This window comes from Vigna radiata, unplaced genomic scaffold (genome assembly GCF_000741045.1).
Source record: "Vigna radiata var. radiata cultivar VC1973A unplaced genomic scaffold, Vradiata_ver6 scaffold_134, whole genome shotgun sequence".
NCBI lineage: Eukaryota > Viridiplantae > Streptophyta > Magnoliopsida > Fabales > Fabaceae > Vigna > Vigna radiata.
In genome coordinates, this window is record NW_014543261.1 from 329,866 (window position 1) to 350,119 (window position 20,254).

A 20,254-nucleotide genomic window follows, 5' to 3' on the forward strand; every position below is an offset into this window, starting at 1 on the left:
ATGCTCAATTACTCAAGGATTCAGGTGATCTCCTACCTTACCCAACTGAGTATCGTGCACTCGTGGGAAGTCTTCAATACTTAAGTCTCCGGACATCGCCTTTAGCACCAACAAACTTGCGCAGTTCATGCAACATCCCAAAACGACACATTGGTCTGCCCTCAAATGGGTGCTCCGTTATTTGACGGGCTCTTGCAACAAAGGTATCTTCATCTCGGCAACTGCTCCACTAACATTTCATGCTTACTCCGATGCAGATTGGGCGGGTGATAAGGATGATTATATCTCTACCACTGGTTATTTGTTGTATCTTGGTAGCACTCCCATCTCTTGGAGCTCCCAAAAACAACGCTCTGTTGCTCGTTCCTCAACTGAAGCAGAATACAAAGCCTTGGCTGACACAGCCAGTTAACTTCTATGGGTCTTATCCTTGTTCACTGAACTTGGTCACATGCCCACAACCAATCCAGCTATTTATTGTGACAATCTTGGTGCCACAACTCTGAGTGTTAATCCTGTTTTTCACTCTCGGATGAAACATATAGCCTTAGCCTATCATTTTGTTCGTGAAAATGTCCAAAAAGGCAAGTTTCGGGTTTCCTTTGTGTCTACTGATGATCAACTTGCAGACATACTCACAAAGCCTCTGCTTCATCCTCGGTTTGACTCATTATTGTCCAAGTTGCATCTCTCTTCCAGATCGTCCAACTTGCGGGAGGATATCAATTACAATAATTAGTTTTAAATTGTAATAATTAGTCTTTATTAGCTACTTTTTATATATTTACTTTCTCTTTATTTAATTTAATTGACAGTGTTAAATATCATTTATTATTATTGATATTATAATAATTGATATTAAAATATCAATTATTATGATTGATATCAATTATTGATATTACAATAATTGATATTAAAATATCAATTATTATGATTGATATCAATGATTGATATTATAATAATTGATATTAAAATATCAATTATTATAATTGATATTACAATATCAATTATTATAATTGATATTACAATAATTGATATTAAATTGGTATAGTTTATTTCCTTTTAACTCTTTCAAATTGAGTTATCAATTTGTATATTTATACTAGTGTAATCCAATTATCAAATCAATTCATTTCAAATACTTTCTATTTATGGATGCAAGCTTTGGAAAATAGTCATAGATGCATGCTTTGAAAAAATAACCATGTATTTGTTAAACAAGATTTCTAGTAAAGTGATTCTTAACATATACCTCTTTGATTGTGAATTGATAGGAGAACCAATATAAGACACCCGAAAGTTAGGGGTGTCAAACAGAAATTAGGATTTAAAATCTGCAAGAACAGAAACTATATGTAAGAACAATCAATAGATCTTTCATTGATTATCCAAAAAGAAAATAATAAAAGGGGTATAAGTTTTGTTGTCTTAATCATAGTAGGAGAATTGTTGAAACTAAAAATGCAAGGTTCATTAGGTTCTTTTTACTTGTATCTTTAGCAATAGTGAGTGTTCACATAATTGTTGTGATAAATGACAATGAAAAAAAGCAACAAAATGACGAAGTTCATGATTATGGTAGAAAAACAACAAGAAGTAACATTAAATAGAGATTTAAGACAACAAGTGATAAAATCGTTGTTTAGAAAGGAGACAAAAGAGAAAACTCGGTACCTCATTCAAATTAACAACAAAAGCGAAAACTCATTGGGTATCCAAAACTTTAAACATGGAAACCTTTTGTATGTTTGTATGTGCTAATTATTATAAAAAGAAGGAAGAGGAAGTAAAATATAATGACACCTGGTATAAATATACATACATTTATTACATTATCTATGTAAGTTTTGTCCGTATCTAGGTTATATGTGTTATGATTTTACAATTTTCTGATTTCTAAGATACCTTTTTTTTTATTGTGGATTGATAAGAAAACCAATATAAGACACCTGAACGTTTGAGGTTGTCAAACAGAAATTAGGATTTAAAATCTGCAAAAGAACATAAACTAGATGTAAGAACATAAAAATTAATTGGAACAAAAACAAATTGAAGCATTTTTCTTATGCGTATATTGTTGAATGTAATATATATATATATATATATATGCTCAGATCAATATATACTCAACCAGACATAAGATTTGTAGTAATAATGTTAGAATGATATCAAACTAATTTAAGAATGGAACATAAGATGGCAAACTTACTTATAGAAATTTAGTAATCTTGAGGTGATTTGATAATGGATAATGGAATGTCAAATAAAGATCTTGTTTCTTATATAATACTTTTCATATAAAATTGGGAAAAGAAAGTTTAAAAATTGACAGGGTTGACTCAATATAGAACAATATTAATAATAAATTTCAGTAAAAAAAACCTGATGCAAATTAACAACAAAAGAGAAAACTCAAAGAAAGAGATACCTCGAGAGAGAGAGATAGGAGAATTGGTGAGTTAGTGTAGAAATAGAAAGAGAAAGAGATGATATGTAGAACTTCTTCCACTGCAAAGAAAAAGGATTAGAATTTCTTGATAGATGAAAGTAATATGTATTGTTTGAATGACTCCAAGACGCAATATAATAAAACCAGACTTTCTCAACACTCTATATAACAACCATATATATATATATATATATATATATATATATATATATATATATATATATATATATATATATATATATTCTTTAACATTTCCTTCTTTTCTTTTTCACCAATTCAAACATATATATCTTCTTTACTTATTACCTATCCATTTACAAACATATTTTTTATTACTCACGTTTTAAAAACATACTAAATATAAGTTTTAAAAAGTTTATCTTTTTTAAATTAACTCCATTTTCATAAGTTTAGTAAAAAAAATTAAATATTTAAATCAAATGCTAAATAACTTAATGATTAATATTTCTCTCACTAATAATCTTAAAATACTCAAATAAAATTCAGTATCAATAATTAAAAGGTAATGAGTGTTCACAAGTTTATACTATGTAGCTATACTCATCCTATCAATAAGCTGGTAATTAAAATTATCATACCTATTACTTATTAAAGGTATCCATATATTAGAGATTTTACCTTATAGATATCCTCTATTACACTTTTTTTTTTGCCATCCTTATTTAATTCTCAACTCTAGAGTCTACACTTGTATTGATAGGATGTTAAAATGGTAGCTAGTTTATGAAGTTTTGATGAGATTGGTTGATAGATTTATGGACAAATATGTATGGAATGTATGATATTGTGATGATAATAAAATTGTTAATGGATATGAGCATTTTATGTAGGATAATGATATTTGAATAACATTTTTTTAATAATATTTAAACATCGTTTACGTGTCATTCTGTTATTGGTTCATGTTGATGTTTATAATTATTATTATTGATTATGGAGTAATTTATAATTATTATTATTGATTGTGAAGTAATTTTGGACCAATCACAGAATGACACGTAGACGATGTTTAAATGTTGTTAAAAAAAATGTTGTTCAAATATCATTATCCTTTTATGTGTACTATACAAAATATACCGATCAGAGTTAACGGTCATTTATGGATAGTTAACCGATATATTAGTAGGTATTAATGGATGAGAATGTCTTACACTTTACAAACATACAATACTAATGAATTGATTATTGGATTTGATTGTCTAAAAATATACTACATTAATGGTTAATCAATGGGTTTGATTGTCACAAGTCCTATAAATATACTATTGATGTCCAGGTAAAGACACATTTATCTATCCTAATAAAATAGAAACATTTTTATGAAACATATCTGACTTGAGCGTCAGAGTGTCTTTTGCAGGTCAAGAATCCATCGGAATGGATTGCATTCTCGGAGAGGATTGGACAATCAAAAGAGAGCAGAGTAAGGAAGGACGACCGACCCTCGAACCAATTCAATCGAAACAGTAATGCATTAAGGTAAGGATTATTCTATCATTTGAAGTTATCCTAAACTCTACTAACCTTCCATGTTCATGTAGAGGAGAATGGTTAGTTGGTGAGAGTGACATGAGGGTCAGTAGAGTGGTCTTGTGAATGGAGCTCGGTAGAGTGGTCGATTATCACCACAAGTGCATGGCTTCATAAAACTGACTCAAGTGTACATATTTAGATAAAATGAGTCTAGAAGAGTTTGATTTCATGTATGAACGTGTGAAAGTTGTGTGATGAAATTTAACATGTTATTAGATGTTTTGGTACTATTTATATTTTCAAGTAGCTTATTTTGTGTGTATCTAGATGATTTAATTGTTTATAAAAACTCTTTTGCACATTAGTTTGTTTATGAAAACTCTTTTTCACATTAACTTATTCTGTTATTTCTTTTTGTGTTTCTTATATCTATGATTGTTTCTTTTTCGATGATCATCTTATTAATATAAGTAAATGAGAGATATATATTGAAACATCTACAGTGGAAGAGAGTGATGTAACAAAGTATTTTTCTTGACCTTCTAATATTTATCCTTAATTGTTTAAAATATATTTATCATTATGATTTTTTTTATAACTATATTTATATTATATCCATAATTTGAGATAAATTTGTTTTATTAGTGTAACATGCTAAAAGTGTGATGTTATATGATGTGGTTTTCTTATTAAACATAAAAATTAGGTTTGAATATATAAAATAAAATCATATTTAAACCTAATCATAAAAGATAAATCATGAGTTTTAATTTCTTTTACTATTAAAGATTTATTTCTTATGATGTACTTTAATTTCTTATTTCTTAAAGATAAATAATGTTTATCTTTAATCAAATTATAATAAAAAAAATCATTTATTTAAAAAATTAATAAGATTGTCACAAAATATATTAGTAAAATTTGTTGGACAACTTAAATCAGTAATTTTTAACGTGTTAAAAGAAAGGTAAATATTCTTTAGTAACATTATGCTATATATGTTCTTTATCAATAACACGATTAACATATAGTTGTAGTTCTGATCAATTTTTAACAGTCAAATATTACATGCCACTTTATTAAATTGCTACAATAACTTTTCCAGAACTTTCTTATTCAAGATTGCTTGCATATACTAATTTCTGTTCCAAAATCTATTCTGCATAAAAAATATATTAAGAAAAGCTCTACTTATAGAACTCCATCACTCCCACAGTAGCTGATATGTCATTACATGCAACACGAAACTTGAAAAAACCAGAGCTCTTGCACAAGTTCTCAAATTCACTCTCAGTTCTTTCCCTCCCTCCATGTGCTAAAAGCATGTGATTGTCCACAATAGTACTATGTTTAGATGCATCACTTGAATCAGGAATCTCTTGAATTATATAATCTAAAACAATCACTTTCCCATGTGCTGGCAAAGCTTTGTGACAGTTTCTTAAAAATTTTATACAATCTTCATCTGCCCAGTTGTGACATATAGACTGAAATCACCAAAACCAAAGAAGAAAATGTGATTAGAAATTTTATACAGTACATTGAACTTTTCAAAATACAAAATTAAACTCTATGTAATGCACCAACCTTCACTAAAATGGCATCCCCACTTGGAACACTTTCAAACATATCTCCTCCCACATGCTCCACACCTTCATGCAGAATGAGTGTTAACTTGCTGATTGAAAATTTTCACAAACTTATAAAATATTTGTAACCTCTTTATATATAGAGAAAGAGAAATTAGTATAAATGTACCTGGATGAGGAGGTGCATCTTGAATCATCTGAGGTAAATCAAAGTTAATTCCTTTGATTGAAGGGTATGCAGAGAGAATGAGTTTCAGGGTCTCTCCTACTCCACCTCCTACATCAACCAGTGTTGACAACCCCTCAAATCCTTTATATACTTTGAGTACTCTTTTCACTTCTATTGGACCGGCATGAGCCATTGCTTTGTAGAACATTTGGTTCAACTCTGCATCTTTCTCCATATATTGATATGACAGCATTCCAAAGACACTCTCAAAATGGTTACTGCAATTAGGGTCCAGAAATGCTCCTTTTGCATCCTTCCTATTAAGAGCACAAACAACGTTAAAGCTTATGAAAAGTCATGACTGCAATACTACAACAGGTTTAATTCATGAAAACTGGTTGTAACTTAATTATTCAAAAGACAGAAGTATGATAATTACTACTTAATCACGAGTCTTTCAATGGAAAATTACAAAAAAACCATAACATTAGTTGAATATAATAAAAACTATGTATGATCTCCCTTGTTTGCACCTGGTTATATATTATAATTTGTCTTTATCTCTAGTTGATGTAAAACTTTCAACAAAACAATATATAAAGATAATATATCTAATAATTACCAAAGGTCATGAAATCCGCGATGAAGTAAGGTTGAGAGTGGGGCGAGAGAGATTCCTTGATGATCATAAGCAAAGTATTGTCCAACTGGTGTGAGAGAATAAACTCTTTCTCTCTTACCATCTTGATTGGTGCGAATAGAGCAACGTAAAAGAGAGTAACTGACCAAGAGTGGCAACATTCTTTCAAGCCTATTAGCCAATTGTGGGTGTTGATTTGGAAGCAAAGAAGCAATCTCAGAAGCAGAAAAACTTGAGTCATCGGAAGAACCCTTTGCCTTTGCTATGACATCAAACAAATTGATGTCTATAGCAGCGTTTAGAATTGCAGGGAGGACTCTGCTGAAACACAGCAGCACAGCAGAACGGTATGCATCATCCACCTTTTCTACTTCCTTGGAGTTAGAACCCATTCTCTCTGTTTTTTAGTTGTTTTCTACTTTGTTTAAATTTCTCATGTTTATATAGACATAATCAGATGTACACTCTGTCATCTTCAATGTTGGAATATAAGTTTTGAATTCAGGTTGATCAAACTCTTTGACTAAAATATGTTAATATAATATAAAACTTAAAACTTTAATTATAAAAAAATATTTTAAAAATATTAACAGCGAACTTTATTATTGTATTGAAATAAAAGTTCAAAAAATTAAAAGGGTATAGTAATATCTAATGTACTCTTACCATATAAATGCCTTATAATAATTGTTTTTATATAGTTGATGGGTTGGTGGGATAAGAAGGCTCGTGCATGAGGCTGCTATCTAAGTATCACTTTTCTTTTGGTAGGTGTTGACTATTTTTCTATGGTCCATTTGGTACTTCGAATATTAAGTATGTTGGTGATGTTGTACTTACAGTATACGGTTTTTATTAATGGTGTTATGAAAAAAGTAAATTATGTAGATTTAAATCTCTTTTAATTAGACAAATGTATTTTGGACATATCTTTATTTGTAAAAATGAAAAATTTAACCCATTTCAATGACATAGGTGAAGTTTGAGATATATTTTAATTCACCTTTGACTTTTAGGTCTAACGGTTTGTTTGATGTGAAAAAAAAAAAAGAAACTTAATTACTTGTTTGATTTTTATTTTGGTTTCAAAGTTTTATGTTAATTTCTTTTTTTTCAATTCAATTCAATTCAATCTCAACTTTAAGTTAATATGTTGATATTAGATTACTATTTTATATATATACTTATAATTAAAACTTTTTTTGACGATGTTATCATAAATAATCTAATATAAACATATAACATATATAATGTTATTAGAGATTGAAATGAAAAAGATATTATTATGGGGGAAATATATGTTCATAAAGGCTAAAAACCATATTTCAAGAAGTAATTTTAAAAAACAATTTATTCAGAATATAAGAAAAATTAGGTTTAATGGATTATTGTAATTGTGATAGATAAACAAAATTAAAAGGTAAACTGTGTGATTCTTAAATTGAGTTATTTAAATAATTTTTAGATAAGTGATCCATATTATTATAAATATTTTTAAAGCTTTTCATGAAAGTAGTCACTATGAAAATAAGTAAAATAAAAAGGAAGTTTTAACATGTTATGAAATTTTTAATTTTTGTCTTATTATAAGTTTTTATTTAGAGATTACTCTCACTCACATTAATGTTATTGTTATAATTGATGTTAACACAAGCAATCATGTCTTATTAATAAAATAAAAAAGTGTGTTGAGTTAACTTGGTTTTTCAAATAAAAAATGTGAGAATAGTTGAAAGGAACAGGGTAATTGACAAAACCTTTTTTTCATTGAGGCCAATATACAGAAAAAAAACCAACCGTACCCATTTTTGGGGCTCCATCACAAAAGAAGATGATATTCACGTCAGAGTCCAATGCAGCCAATTAATCATTTGAAATATTAATAATTGGCGAATGGAAATCTGACGGTGTCCAGAAAGCAATGGAGAAATTATGGACGATAAATTCTGATAGCTTTTGTAACCTGAAGCCGGCAAAAGGGACATCTCGACACTGCAGAAGAACATCTACGACACAATACGTGACCACAAGGAACTATCGTTATATCAACCTCAGAACTCAGACAAATCCGACAAACCCATGCTGCTTTCGCTGTATCAGCTTCTTTTGTTGCCCTTTCAACCTTTTCCTGTACAATGTATAATGTTATTTCAAACTTATCATAAAGGTTAACACTAAGAGATATGCATTACAAAGCATCAAGGTACCTACTTTAGTTCAATCATTACTGTGTCCTACGCTATAAAAGTAAAACTATCCCCAAAGCTTATACAACTGTAATGCAGCATAGATAGATTTTTCATTGCTTCAATTGATAATTAAAAATGGATACACTTTTGTCCCTTGTAATATCTGACTGCACCAATACATACATATGTAAGAAAATCGTTGGTAGATAAGTTTAAGGAGGATTTCGTAAGTGGATATCCAAAAATTTCCAGCACGAAACCTATATTTAAGATATCAAAAGTTTCAAGTGTGATGCGTCAAACTAACAACGGGTTTGTATGACATACTCAAATAAACCATACAGAGTTTTCAAATGATCGTGAAATTAGAACGCCAACACGGCAAATTACCATTCAGAAAGAAAAATATTAATAATGGTATAACACAACGAGGCTATGAAATCATCGAACTAAAAATTAAAATCACCAACCTGCTCTAACACAAGAGCTGCCTGAGACTCTCTTAGATTTTCTTGCAAATTTAATGTTCTTTGAAGTAGAGCCTGCTTCTCCACATCCATTTTGATCCCAGCAGCAGACAGTATTTCATTGACTGCCTGCACCAGTTCCGCAGATGAAACCTTGCCAGACTGCTCTCTCACAGGCTGCACCTATTCACAAGAAGATACTTCTCATTCATTTAAGAAAATTGACATGAGCAATACAAAATGAACCAACAGAATGTGATAGAACTCTCAAGGTTTATGTTAGGAACAAAGGCAGAAATTAAACATAGAAGTTACTAGTAAGGAGAGAAGGGGGTTAGGCAGTTAGGAGGGACTGAATTTTGGTTGTCTTTTAAGGGGGAGGGTGTATGGAGGTTAGTGGTGGGTATTTTATTTTGTAACAGGTTCTGCCCTGTGTAAAGGGAACTTCTTCCCTTGAATGTAGTTGAATGTTTTCTGTTTTTCATTCCAATAAAACACTTACTTACCTTGTTGATGTAAAATCTGTTATGTTTTCCTTAAACTGATATAGAGCTTTGGTTTCCTGTCATCAAGAAACTTAACAATTTGGTCTGACTTGTTGGATCCAAGAAATGAAGAGGCATGGAGAGTAGAATGAGTGCAATGGAAAGAGGGAGGTGAGGATAATAAGGGATCCCACCCTAACTAAAAGTGTTGTTTCAACTGAGGCCTTATTGAAAGAGACCAGGATTGAATTGGTGTCTTTGGTGTGGAGTATGGGAAGTGTTGAGTTGGAGGGGAGGCTTAATGAAAAGAAACAATTAACCCCAAAACAGAGGGTAGAATGAGATGCGATTCTGGAAGATTTTGAAGAAATTTTTACTGAACCAAAGGAGTTACATCCAAATAGACAATTGAACCACCAAATTCCTATCAAAACTGGCGTGGACCCAATAAATGTGAGGCCTTATAGATATCCTCATCTGTTGAAAACAGAGATTGAAAAGCAAGTGGCAGAAATGTTGGGTTCAAGGATAACCAAGCCAAGTAATAGCCCATATTCCAGTCTGATTATCCTAGTAAAGAAAAGAGATGGCACTTGGAGATTTTGTATTGATTATAGGGCTTTGAACAAGGTTACTATTCTAGACAAATTTCCCATTCCAGTTATAGAAGAGTTATTGGATGAGTTAAATGGGGCTAATTATTTTTCTATGGTGGATTCGAAGGCTGGATATCACCAAATCAATGGAAGGAGACATTCCAAAGACAACTTTTTGCACACATCAGGGCCATTATGAATTTTTGGTGATGTCATTTGGGCTATCCAATGCTTCAACAACCTTTTAATGTGATGAACACGATATTAAAGAGTTTTTTTGAGGAAGTGTGTTAGTTTTCTTTGATGACATATTAATTTATAGCAAATCTTGGGAGGAGCATAAAGAACATCTCAAGCAAGTCCTTTAAACATTATGGCATCAACAATGTTTTGCCAACAAGAAGTGTTAGTTTGCAAAAAGTCAAATTAGGTACTTAGGGCATGTTATCTCGAACAAGGGGGTGGATATGGATCCTGAAAAGGTCGAGGTCGTTTGAGAGTGGCCAGATCCACAAAATATCAAGGCCCTTAGGGGATTTCTTGGGCTCACAAGGTACTATAGGAGGTTTATGGGAAGATAGCTAAACCTTTGACAAATCTCTTAAGAAAGGCACAGTTTGAATGGAGTTCCAAGGGTTTGACAACCATGAATGCTCTCAAAACCACCATTACCACTGCCCCGATCTTAGCTTTACCAAATTTCTCCTAGACTTTTCATGTGGAATGTGATGCTTCAGGCCAAGGGATAAAGATTGTGTTGTCACATAATCAAAGGCCCATTGCTTATTTTATCAAGGCCTTAAATGATTCTTCCCTCTCAAAGTCGATCTATGAGAAGGAACTAATAGCTTTAGTATTGTCTATACAACATTGGAGGCCATATTTGCTAAGACAAATTTATGGTGCATATGGATCAAAAAAGTTTGAGATATTTATTGGAGCAAGAATCAACAGAATTGGTTGGCCAAGCTTTTGGGTTATGAATTTGAAATTGAATATAGATAAAGGATGTCTAATAGAGTGGCAGTCACGGAAGTTGGAAGATTAAGAGGCAGAAGAATTAGAATTTAAGGGGATTTCAAGACCATTCTGGCAACATTTTCAGGAGGTCTGGGGAAGTACAACAAGATCCAACTTTGCAAAAGATCAAGTGTGGTTTAGAATCAGATCTTGGTTCTCATCCAAATTTCACAATGGAAATTGACAGGTTGCACTACAAAGGAAGGTTAGTTCTTTTGGCTCAATCTGGGTGGATTCAGAGATTGATTGTAGAATTCCATGTCACAAACATAGAGGGGTCATTCGGGCTTTTGTAGAACATAGAGGAAGTTGGCACAAACTTTGTATTGGATAGGCATGAAGAAGGATGTTATAGATTTTGTTGCAACTTGTCTGGTGTACCAACAACATAAGTACTTGGCCTCATCACTCCAAGGGTTGCTACAACCTTTACCTATTCCACAGGCTATATGGGAGGACATAAGTCTGGATTTTATTATGGGGTTTCCCAAATCTAAAGGTATGATGTTGTACTAATGGTGGTTGATAGGTTAAACAAATATGGGCATTTCATTCCCTTAAAACATCCCTATTTGGCCATATCCATAGTTGAAGTTTTTGTGAAGGAAGTGGTGAAGTTGCATAGGATTCCATCCTCTATCATAGTGACTGAGATCCTACTTTTATGAGTTTATTCTGGAAAGAATTGTTTAGTCTTCAAGGCATCAGATTATTGATGAGCACAACTTAGCATCCTAAAACAGATGGTCAAACTGAGGTGTTGAACACGACTTTAGAAACATATTTGAGATGTTTTAGTTCAAAACAACCTAAAACTTGGAGTATTGTCTTACCATGGGCTGAATATTGGTATAATACCAATTTTCAAAGGTCAGCAAAGTGCACAACCTTTGAAATAGTGTATGGAAGAGCACCTCCTACCTTGTCACGTTTTGTATCGAAAGAAACAACAATAGAGGTTGTGGCATATGACCTCCAGGACAAAGGTGAGGCTCTCAAATAGTTAAAGTTTCACCTTAGCCGAGCACAAGAACACATGGTGAAGTTTGCTAACAGGAAGAGGAGACCATCCTCGATTGTGGTTGGGGATTAGGTGTTTTTAAAGATAAGACCACATAGACACATGTTTATGCATGCTAGATTACACCTAAAACTTGTACCTAGATACTACGGTCCTTTCCAAGTTCTTAAGCAAGTAGGCCCAGTGGGCTTCCAACTGCAATTACTCGAAATAGCGAGAATATATCCAGTTTTCAATGTTTCACAGCTTAAACCAGCATGTGGAGAAGGACCTTCCGGTGGAACTACAATATAAGGAGCCAAGTTGTGTTCCCCTCATGGTTTTGGACCGCAAGTAGCATTTCTTACAAGGATATCAATCCAACAGCTTCTCATTGAATGGAAGGAGGGTGGTTCTAAAGGTGCCACATGGGAAGATGAAGGGACAATTAAGGACCAATTTCCTGACTTTAACCGTGTGGACAAGGTTGTTCAGGTCCCCGGGAGTATTGATAGAACTCTTAAGGTTTATGTTGGTGTTAAATCTGTGTTGTTTTCCTTAAACTGATATAGAGCTTAGGTTTCTTGTCACCAAAGTTTCTTGTCACCAAGAAACCTAACAGAATGCTTATTTTTAAATGGTAACAAGATATGCAACAGTTAAAGGTAGATAGCATTGAGCATAAGCCATAAACTAAACAAGAAAAGTTTCTTAATTACAAGCTTTTGGTTTCATCCCAACCTTAAAAGCTCCAAAAATATCTCTCATTTGCTGACACATTATTCATGAGTTAATGGAAAGGACAGGATGGATCACAAATTGCAATGCCTGTAATAAATGCAAATTTACAATACATGGTACTAGTAATTAGTGACAAGTTTCAAGAGATAAACCTGAGAGTAGCTTTTTCCGCTTCCTGAGGAGCTCTCTGGGAAATCAACATTGGGAATGTTACTACTCAATAAAGGGCTATCATGCACCAGTGTTTCTTTTAGAGGACTACTAGCTGATACACTTTTAAATGAAAATACTTGTGACGAAAGGAAAGATTGTGTATCCCCCTGCGCAACTTCAATTTTAATTCTGTACAGAGCTTGACCTGCAGATGGTCTAACATCTTCCCAAACCCTACCATACTTCAGCTTTTCACCTTGTTGAGACCGCCAAGCTACTATTTCACCAGAATAAAAGGGCCTCAGTGGATGGAACTGCACAAGACGTGCATCCTGTGGCAATATTTCCTTGCCAACCATATTGCTACTCCCATTTATAGGTTCAACTTCTTTCTTATCAGAGCATAGTTTTAAAACATTAACAACAGCAATCTCAGATCCTTCAGGACAACCAAATAAGGGCCCAACAGGCAATATGATTGGAGAGCCTAATACCTGACTGACTATAATGGCAATGAGATCAAAAAGGGAAATATAAGTTGGTGGTTCAGCAACTAGAATACAGGATCTTGATTGGTTCAAAAAATAAAGTGTTTGATGTGCAGAATCATTCTTCCACCCAGGGATGGTAAAATCTTTGCCTGCACGTGTAACATCTACTAAATTGGGCAATAGCAGAAATTTTGTTTTAAGACACTTAACAAATTGCATCTTTTCTGCAGTAGAGTTCAATAAGCATTCTATTGTATCTAATGAAAAACTATTGAATGCAGGAATGTAACTTCCCATGCTTTTAACAATGGTCCAGACAGCAGTTTGAAGAGACTTGCTCGATAACTTCTGTTTGAGGGTCACCAGTAAAACAGACCCCAGAGAATCCAAAGTCTGTAGTGCGTGATTCTCGTCTAGTTCCTGTAACCAAACAGAAATATTCCAGTAAGTAAAAGCCTATAGCAGACAAAAGTTAGATAACAATAAATAGGAAAATGCTCCTGAAATCTTGCTACCTCTACGACAATATCAGACAATTTTTTGATGCCGAGCATGATACATACTCTCTCAGGAAGATCTGCATGAACAAATCTAATTCTGGAAGTATCAATACATTTTACATATCGAGAACCATAAGAATCTACATAGACACAGGATCCTGAATGAACAAGTCTGCAGCCATCATCTGGAACTATGGCTTCTGATTTCCAGTTTGACCCATTCAATGTGTTCCCCTCGACAATTTGATCACAGATGAAATTCAAAATTTCCATCACTGCACGGAGCTCATTGGGGTTTAGTCGCTGATATCCACAAGCTTTCTGAAGATGTAATAGAAGACCCTTTGCAGCAGAGAGTGTTAACATGTCCTGGAGTCCCAAATCTTTAAGAATCTTTACAAATGGGAGATATACAGTAGGAAGCTCAAAAGCAAATGGAGACAAATTTATCATCAGACGAGCAAAAAGAGCATCAGCAGTCACGAGGCGCGTTCCATTTGCAACAGGAAGAAATGCCACTTTGCACAGCTCTGCCACATCTGCAATACCACAAGTAATTAGAAATTCCATGTAGCAACCTAAGTAAACCTGCTTAATCAAATTAACAGAGAATGATTGGAGGTTCACAGAAATATGGTAAGCCAATTGGTCATATATTAAGTGCATTGAGTAAGAAGAATCAGAGGTAAATACAAAAAATATATCAGTCACACCCTTTCTACTCAACCCTTAGCAAAAATGGAATAACATGGGAATAGAGAAGAACCTGAGGAAGAAAGTGAACCCCAAATTTTGTCTAAATATTTCAAAATCTCGCAGGTACATTCCTCAATGTTCATTCCTGAAGCAATGGGCCAATGAGCAAGAGTGTCTTCCCCTCCATTTCTCCCAATTACCTGGGAAAAAGAAAGCTAGCATAAAATACGTGTAGGTAAGTAATGTAATATAAAACATAAACCAAAAGTATCATTTTTACTTGCAAGTGCTTCAAAACTGTACAAAAAGCAGGAGGACTCCGTAGATGCAGAGGCCCCCACGAGTACTCTGGAGGAACAGTATGTTGTTTGGAAAGAATGGGAGCACAACTCCAAGCCAGAGGCCAATCTTTAGACAAAATAGCTTCATTATACGAAGCAAGCACCCTCTTGCAACCGATACTAGGAAACCCCAGTTCAGCAGGTACACATGCAATCTTGCTAAGAAGATCACAGAAGTTGTTGCTAAAGAAAAGAGCAAAGTTGGAGAAAACAAATTCAATTACAGAACCTCCTAATGCCCACACCTCTGGTGAAACTTCAGAATGACTGTTTATTATGTCTGTCTCAAAATCATCCAAATCACCTGATTTCATGCACTCAATTCCAAGAAACTCAACTCTTTTGGCACATTCAATTATTACCTCTACCTCCGTAGCAGTCCGAAGCCCAAGTTTCCTTAGTATTCGAAGCCACCCATCTGTGTTGAACCTTTCTCCAGGAAATTTTCTTCTCTCACCAAAGAATATTGAGATTAAGATGGCATCACCAGGATCAAATAAATCCAATGGTTTCAACAGATCTGTCGAAAACTCATCAGAATTTCTAACAAACTTAGTTTCTTTCAAAGCTTCAACCACCAGCTGATCTGATTGAAGATCATGCCAATTTTTAAAAATATGTATTAATATTTCCTCCTGCTCATTCTGAGATTTTCTTTCAAAGCCGGGTAAGCCAAAGCGTACTAAGATCTGTTTATCATGCAACTCCAGCACTCCAAGGGCTCGAAGAAATGAACTTTCATTTGAATCAGTGGCACACGAAAGACAACGCTCATCATATGGCTTTAAAAATGAATTTGAAGGGATCATGCATTGATCTTGACCTTGCAACTTAGTATAAGAACCGACAACTGTTTTATATATTGGGATAGAACGCAAAGCTTCAATTTGTTCACGGGTATAGTGAAAGTCACTGGAGAAGAATTCATCAGAAAAGAGTGAAAAAAGTGCATCGCAATTTGAAGTTGAGAGATTAGTTGGTTCAGTGAAATACCCAGCTTGCTTAGCTGCCACAAGTTTGGATGCAATGACATGGCCCAAAGATTGACCAGACATAGAAAAACAATTGCTTGAAGCAGCACAATCGATAAATGCCTCATCAAATACGGGTATGTTACACTGGTTTAACATTGGCAATAACCAAGGATAATTGGTTTTGAATCTTTCAAAAGCTGAAATATAGGACTCTGCTGAGTCAGTTTCAGAAGTATTATCCCTTGGCACCCTAACACCACTCACATAACTTTCAGCAGATTCACTTTCTGAAATCCCGCTTGTCGAATTTGAGTGCTCCAAAAGAGGAGGAATGAATACCAGATGCCGCTCTCTAACACGGCACAAGACTGGCCTACCAAGAAATGCCGGAATTAGGGGCCAATCAGAGAAGAGGGATAATTCTTCTGTTGAGCCCCTAAAACTTTTCCAAAATGTTCTAATCCATTCAGGTGAAGGACCCCCTTGACTTCCAGAACTAGGAAGTTTCTCCCAAGAAAGCCATGGAGCCATATTCGATCCCATTACGTGGTTCACCCAATCTTCATGGAAAATTTGTTTCATATGATTGGCCAGTAAATTAAGGGAGAAGTTTTGCAGCTTTAATAGAGACTGGAGGGTAAAATTAGAAAATATGCCACCTAAGAGAGGCCTGTCTATTAGTTTAGGATGAATAAATTTGTCTCCCAAGGGAAGCATCAATGACTGTTGCTCTTTATTCCCAATCCAAAGTTCATTTAAGCCCAACTTTTTTAAATTGCTAGTTCCAGTTGGAAATGGTAAGCCTTTGAGTTCTGAAGCAATTAATATGAACTTTTGGTCCCTACTTTGACCAATGGAAGTCGTAGCATTACTGTAAGCCCCAGGTGCTCCTGATCTACCGATGTCCTCAACAACACCCCGACCAAAATCAAATAAAGCCTTCCCTAAACTTGTCATCATTTCCAATGCATCTCCAGAACTGGCTTCTCCCCGACTAGTGGAGCCTGGAATATTACGCTGAAAAGAAGTGATTCTGTGGAAATCAATTTCTCGGGAAAAAGCATTGGAAGTATCAGGATCATTATCTTTGGCTGAGGTGGATGACTCTGTTTTCTGAAAATCAGACAAGCAATATTCAAGAACATCTATATACGTGTCAACTGATCGCAGAGTAAATGGTTTTGAAGAAACCTTTAGGAGATCCCTAACCATTTTAGGTCTAATTTCTCGTACTGAAAAACCAATAGCTTGGATTTCAGTCACCAATTCCCACGGTACTGAAAATACAGGATAATGCTCCTTTACAAAGCTGCAAACTGTAGCTGGAAGCAAATTACCAATCAATCCATTCCCTGGCTGTGCAAGAAACATGCCTTCATCAGCCTTGACCAAATTTCCTGAGTACAGCTGCCATACTGGAAGGTCAACTATACGAGAATAAAATGGATGTATTACCCGATCTTTAAGGCATTCCCAGTCTGCTTTAAGAACAACTCTTGGTGGACTTGGAGGGTTGTCATCGTGATTAGCTTGTTGATCAATCAGAACTTGCCTCTCACAAGATCGAGGCCAGAAGGAGTAGATTTGATCTCCATAAGCCTTCAAAGAGCGACTGATTGCAGAATAGGCACTCGAATCAAATAATGAGCTTGGAATGTCTCTTCTTAGCTTCTGAATCTCCAAAACCATTTCAATATAGGAATCACATACACAAGACATCACCTCTCTGTTCCAAGATTCAATTAATTGATTTCCGGCATCAAAGTGTCCCTCAGTAGAAGCCCCTCTGTCTTGGTATTTAAAGAGATAACGACCCCTATTGTGACACACAAGAAAACAACCTATGATAGTGACAGGTAAGTTTATACAACCAGACAAAGGAAGAGGGGCCATAATTGAGCTCCTTGAGCAATCATTGGCATGATAGCCATTGCTGGATATAAGTGCAGCTATTCCAGCAACGGGAGTCAAGTTGTATGCAAGATACCTCCTGAACAGAAAAAAATGGAATTTTGATAGATATTACCAAACAAAACAAAACTTTCATGAGATATACATAAAATACGGAACATAAAAGTTCAATCATTACTCTTGAATGAGTTTCAATATAAACTAAGACTTGTTCACTGTCCTTCCAACTCTAACTGAAAAAGAGGAATAAAGAATGAAAAAGCTTCACTATAAACCATCCCTTAAGATCAAGACAAAGAAGCAATGTGGAAAGCCGAGTTTTTTGCAAGAAATAAAGAAACCATGGAAAATAGCTCCCACATTCATAAACTTGTGTTTTCTATGGCTATTTTGTATTTTAGAGAGAAAAAGTGCTAGATGCATCCTCAAACTGAGCCATCGATAAGTAAAAAGGTTTTCAAGTTAATAAAAGGAAAATGGCAACCAAGCTATTGTAGAGCATTGACACAGATTATACAGAAGTTATTGTAAGACATCAACATGAGTTTTTGACATCCATGCAATTTAAATAAAACCATACCGATCAAGAGCCATATTTCTTGTTTGCCCAGAACCCAAGCTGAGTGCAACAAGCCATCTATCAATGACTGTAGTTCCTTCTGAATATAAATTCACATCAATTACATGCATCTTTATCATCGCATTGGAGCTGCTAAATATTCTTGATAATTGAAACTTTCTCCATTTCTTTTCAGAAAATGGATTCCTCAAAATAGAAGATGATGGGTCAATGCTTATAGAAAAATTCCGCCTTGGATTAGAATCTCCTTCTTCCCACGTTGATATGGATACCTAGAAGAAATGCAATTTCACTCTGGCTCAATAGAATCATGAAAATCTTCCAGACAAGAGTCCTCTCATATGGTAGCAATTACAAGTAAGACATATTAAGTATACAGGTGTTTTGTATGAACAATTTTCTAATAATAGTAGATGAGAATGAGTTCAATAATAGAGATAAGCCATCCATATATATAAATAGACACATGCACATGCACCAAGAATCATAATTACTCCTTGACTATTTCTTCCCTAAAAAAGTAGTCCTTGATCAGACCTGTAGTTAAACAGTTAATTAGCCATGTAATTAGTATTTGTTACAATATGTATTAAATATATGTAGTTGGTATTTGGTGTAGGTGTTAGTAGCTGTACATATGAGTTGTTAGCATTAAATACCTAGAGTTGTTGTTAGGGTATAAGGTGGGAGGTAATGATAAGGATTGGAAAGTATATGAGAAGGAGAAGAAAGGTAAGAGGGAAGTGAGGCCGAACGGTATTGATCGTAAAAGCCGAACAGTGGAAGGTGTGGAGAGGTCTAGCCAAACGGTGAAAGGCGGTGAAGAGCTAGAGCCGAATAGTAGGAGGCAAGGGGAAGCAAGCTGAACGATGAAAGGTAGGGAGAGGTCAAGCAAAACGATGGAAGGCATGGAAAGGTCAAGTCGAACAGTGGAAGGCGATGAAGAGCTTGAGCCGAACAGTAGGGTGCAAGAGGAAGCAAAGCCGAACAGGAGCTGGAGCCGATCGGTTGAAGAGTAACTATCCTAACTGGGACAACAGTTAGGATAGGCGAGAAACATTTAGAAATAATTATAGTAAATAAGAATATATCCTAGGAAAATATTCAATATAAGATACTTACAGTAGACAAGGATGTATCCTAGGGAAATATTCAGTATAAGATATTTACCGTAAATAAGGATATATCTTAGAGAAATATTCAGTTTAGGATAAGCGGGAAATAATTATTATAAATAGAGTTAGATTCTATTGTTAGGGTATGCTTTTGATTATTGAATTTGTGACAGACATTATTGTCTTGTGAGGGAGGTTATGCTCCAAAAGTAATTGAAAGAGGTTATGTTCCCAATTATTGTTTACTTTTGTTTATTCAGATATTACCATCAATAAAAGAAATTCTTTCGTTCAATTCCATTCTTTCATTATTCTTTTGTTTGTTTTGAGTGTGTGAGAGGTTGTTCTAGTTAGCATTAATTATCCAGATATTCCTAATGTATTTTTTTAATCAGATAAGAGATAATCAATCTCTTAAGCTCTTTTTCTCATACTTTCTTAAGTTAGTATTCGAGCAAGCCGTTCATGCTTTGCGAGTTTTGCGGTTGTTGGTAGTCATTCTTCAATAGCCTCTTCATCATTTACATATTAAGATGCTTTTCTACATGGCAATCTTGAAAAAAAAGTTTACATAGAGCAACCTCTTTGGTTTATTACTTAGGAGGAATCTGGTTTGGTTTGTAAACTTCATCCCTCTTTATGGTCCCAAGCAAT

At 34.3% G+C, this 20,254-nt stretch overlaps 2 protein-coding genes across 4 annotated transcripts in view; both read right to left on the reverse strand.

Annotated features, from left to right (window-relative positions):
* Positions 1–5,086: 5,086 nt before the first annotated feature.
* Positions 5,087–6,918, reverse strand: LOC106753579 (isoliquiritigenin 2'-O-methyltransferase). The gene is made up of 4 exons (XM_014635401.2): positions 6,324–6,918; positions 5,702–6,018; positions 5,531–5,595; positions 5,087–5,430 (listed from the first exon to the last, which is right to left on the reverse strand). The coding sequence occupies exons 1-4, from the start codon at positions 6,731–6,733 to the stop codon at positions 5,131–5,133; spliced, it is 1,092 nt and encodes a 363-aa protein (XP_014490887.1). The 5' UTR covers positions 6,734–6,918; the 3' UTR covers positions 5,087–5,130.
* A 1,067-nt stretch (positions 6,919–7,985) lies between these two features.
* LOC106753623 overlaps positions 7,986–20,254 on the reverse strand; it is a 31,801-nt gene continuing 19,532 nt past the window's right edge. For 2 of the 3 annotated variants that reach the window (XM_022777556.1, XM_014635447.2), the window contains exons 7-13: positions 18,486–18,757; positions 14,960–17,984; positions 14,750–14,879; positions 13,999–14,522; positions 12,992–13,903; positions 9,001–9,180; positions 7,986–8,469 (exon numbers count right to left, since the gene is read on the reverse strand). In XM_022777556.1, the coding sequence (XP_022633277.1) occupies positions 8,272–8,469; positions 9,001–9,180; positions 12,992–13,903; positions 13,999–14,522; positions 14,750–14,879; positions 14,960–17,984; positions 18,486–18,757 (5,241 nt within the window). In that variant the 3' untranslated portion in view covers positions 7,986–8,271. The remainder of the gene's footprint in view (positions 8,470–9,000; positions 9,181–12,991; positions 13,904–13,998; positions 14,523–14,749; positions 14,880–14,959; positions 17,985–18,485; positions 18,758–20,254) is intronic. The other variant, XM_014635449.2, reaches the window with a different exon arrangement.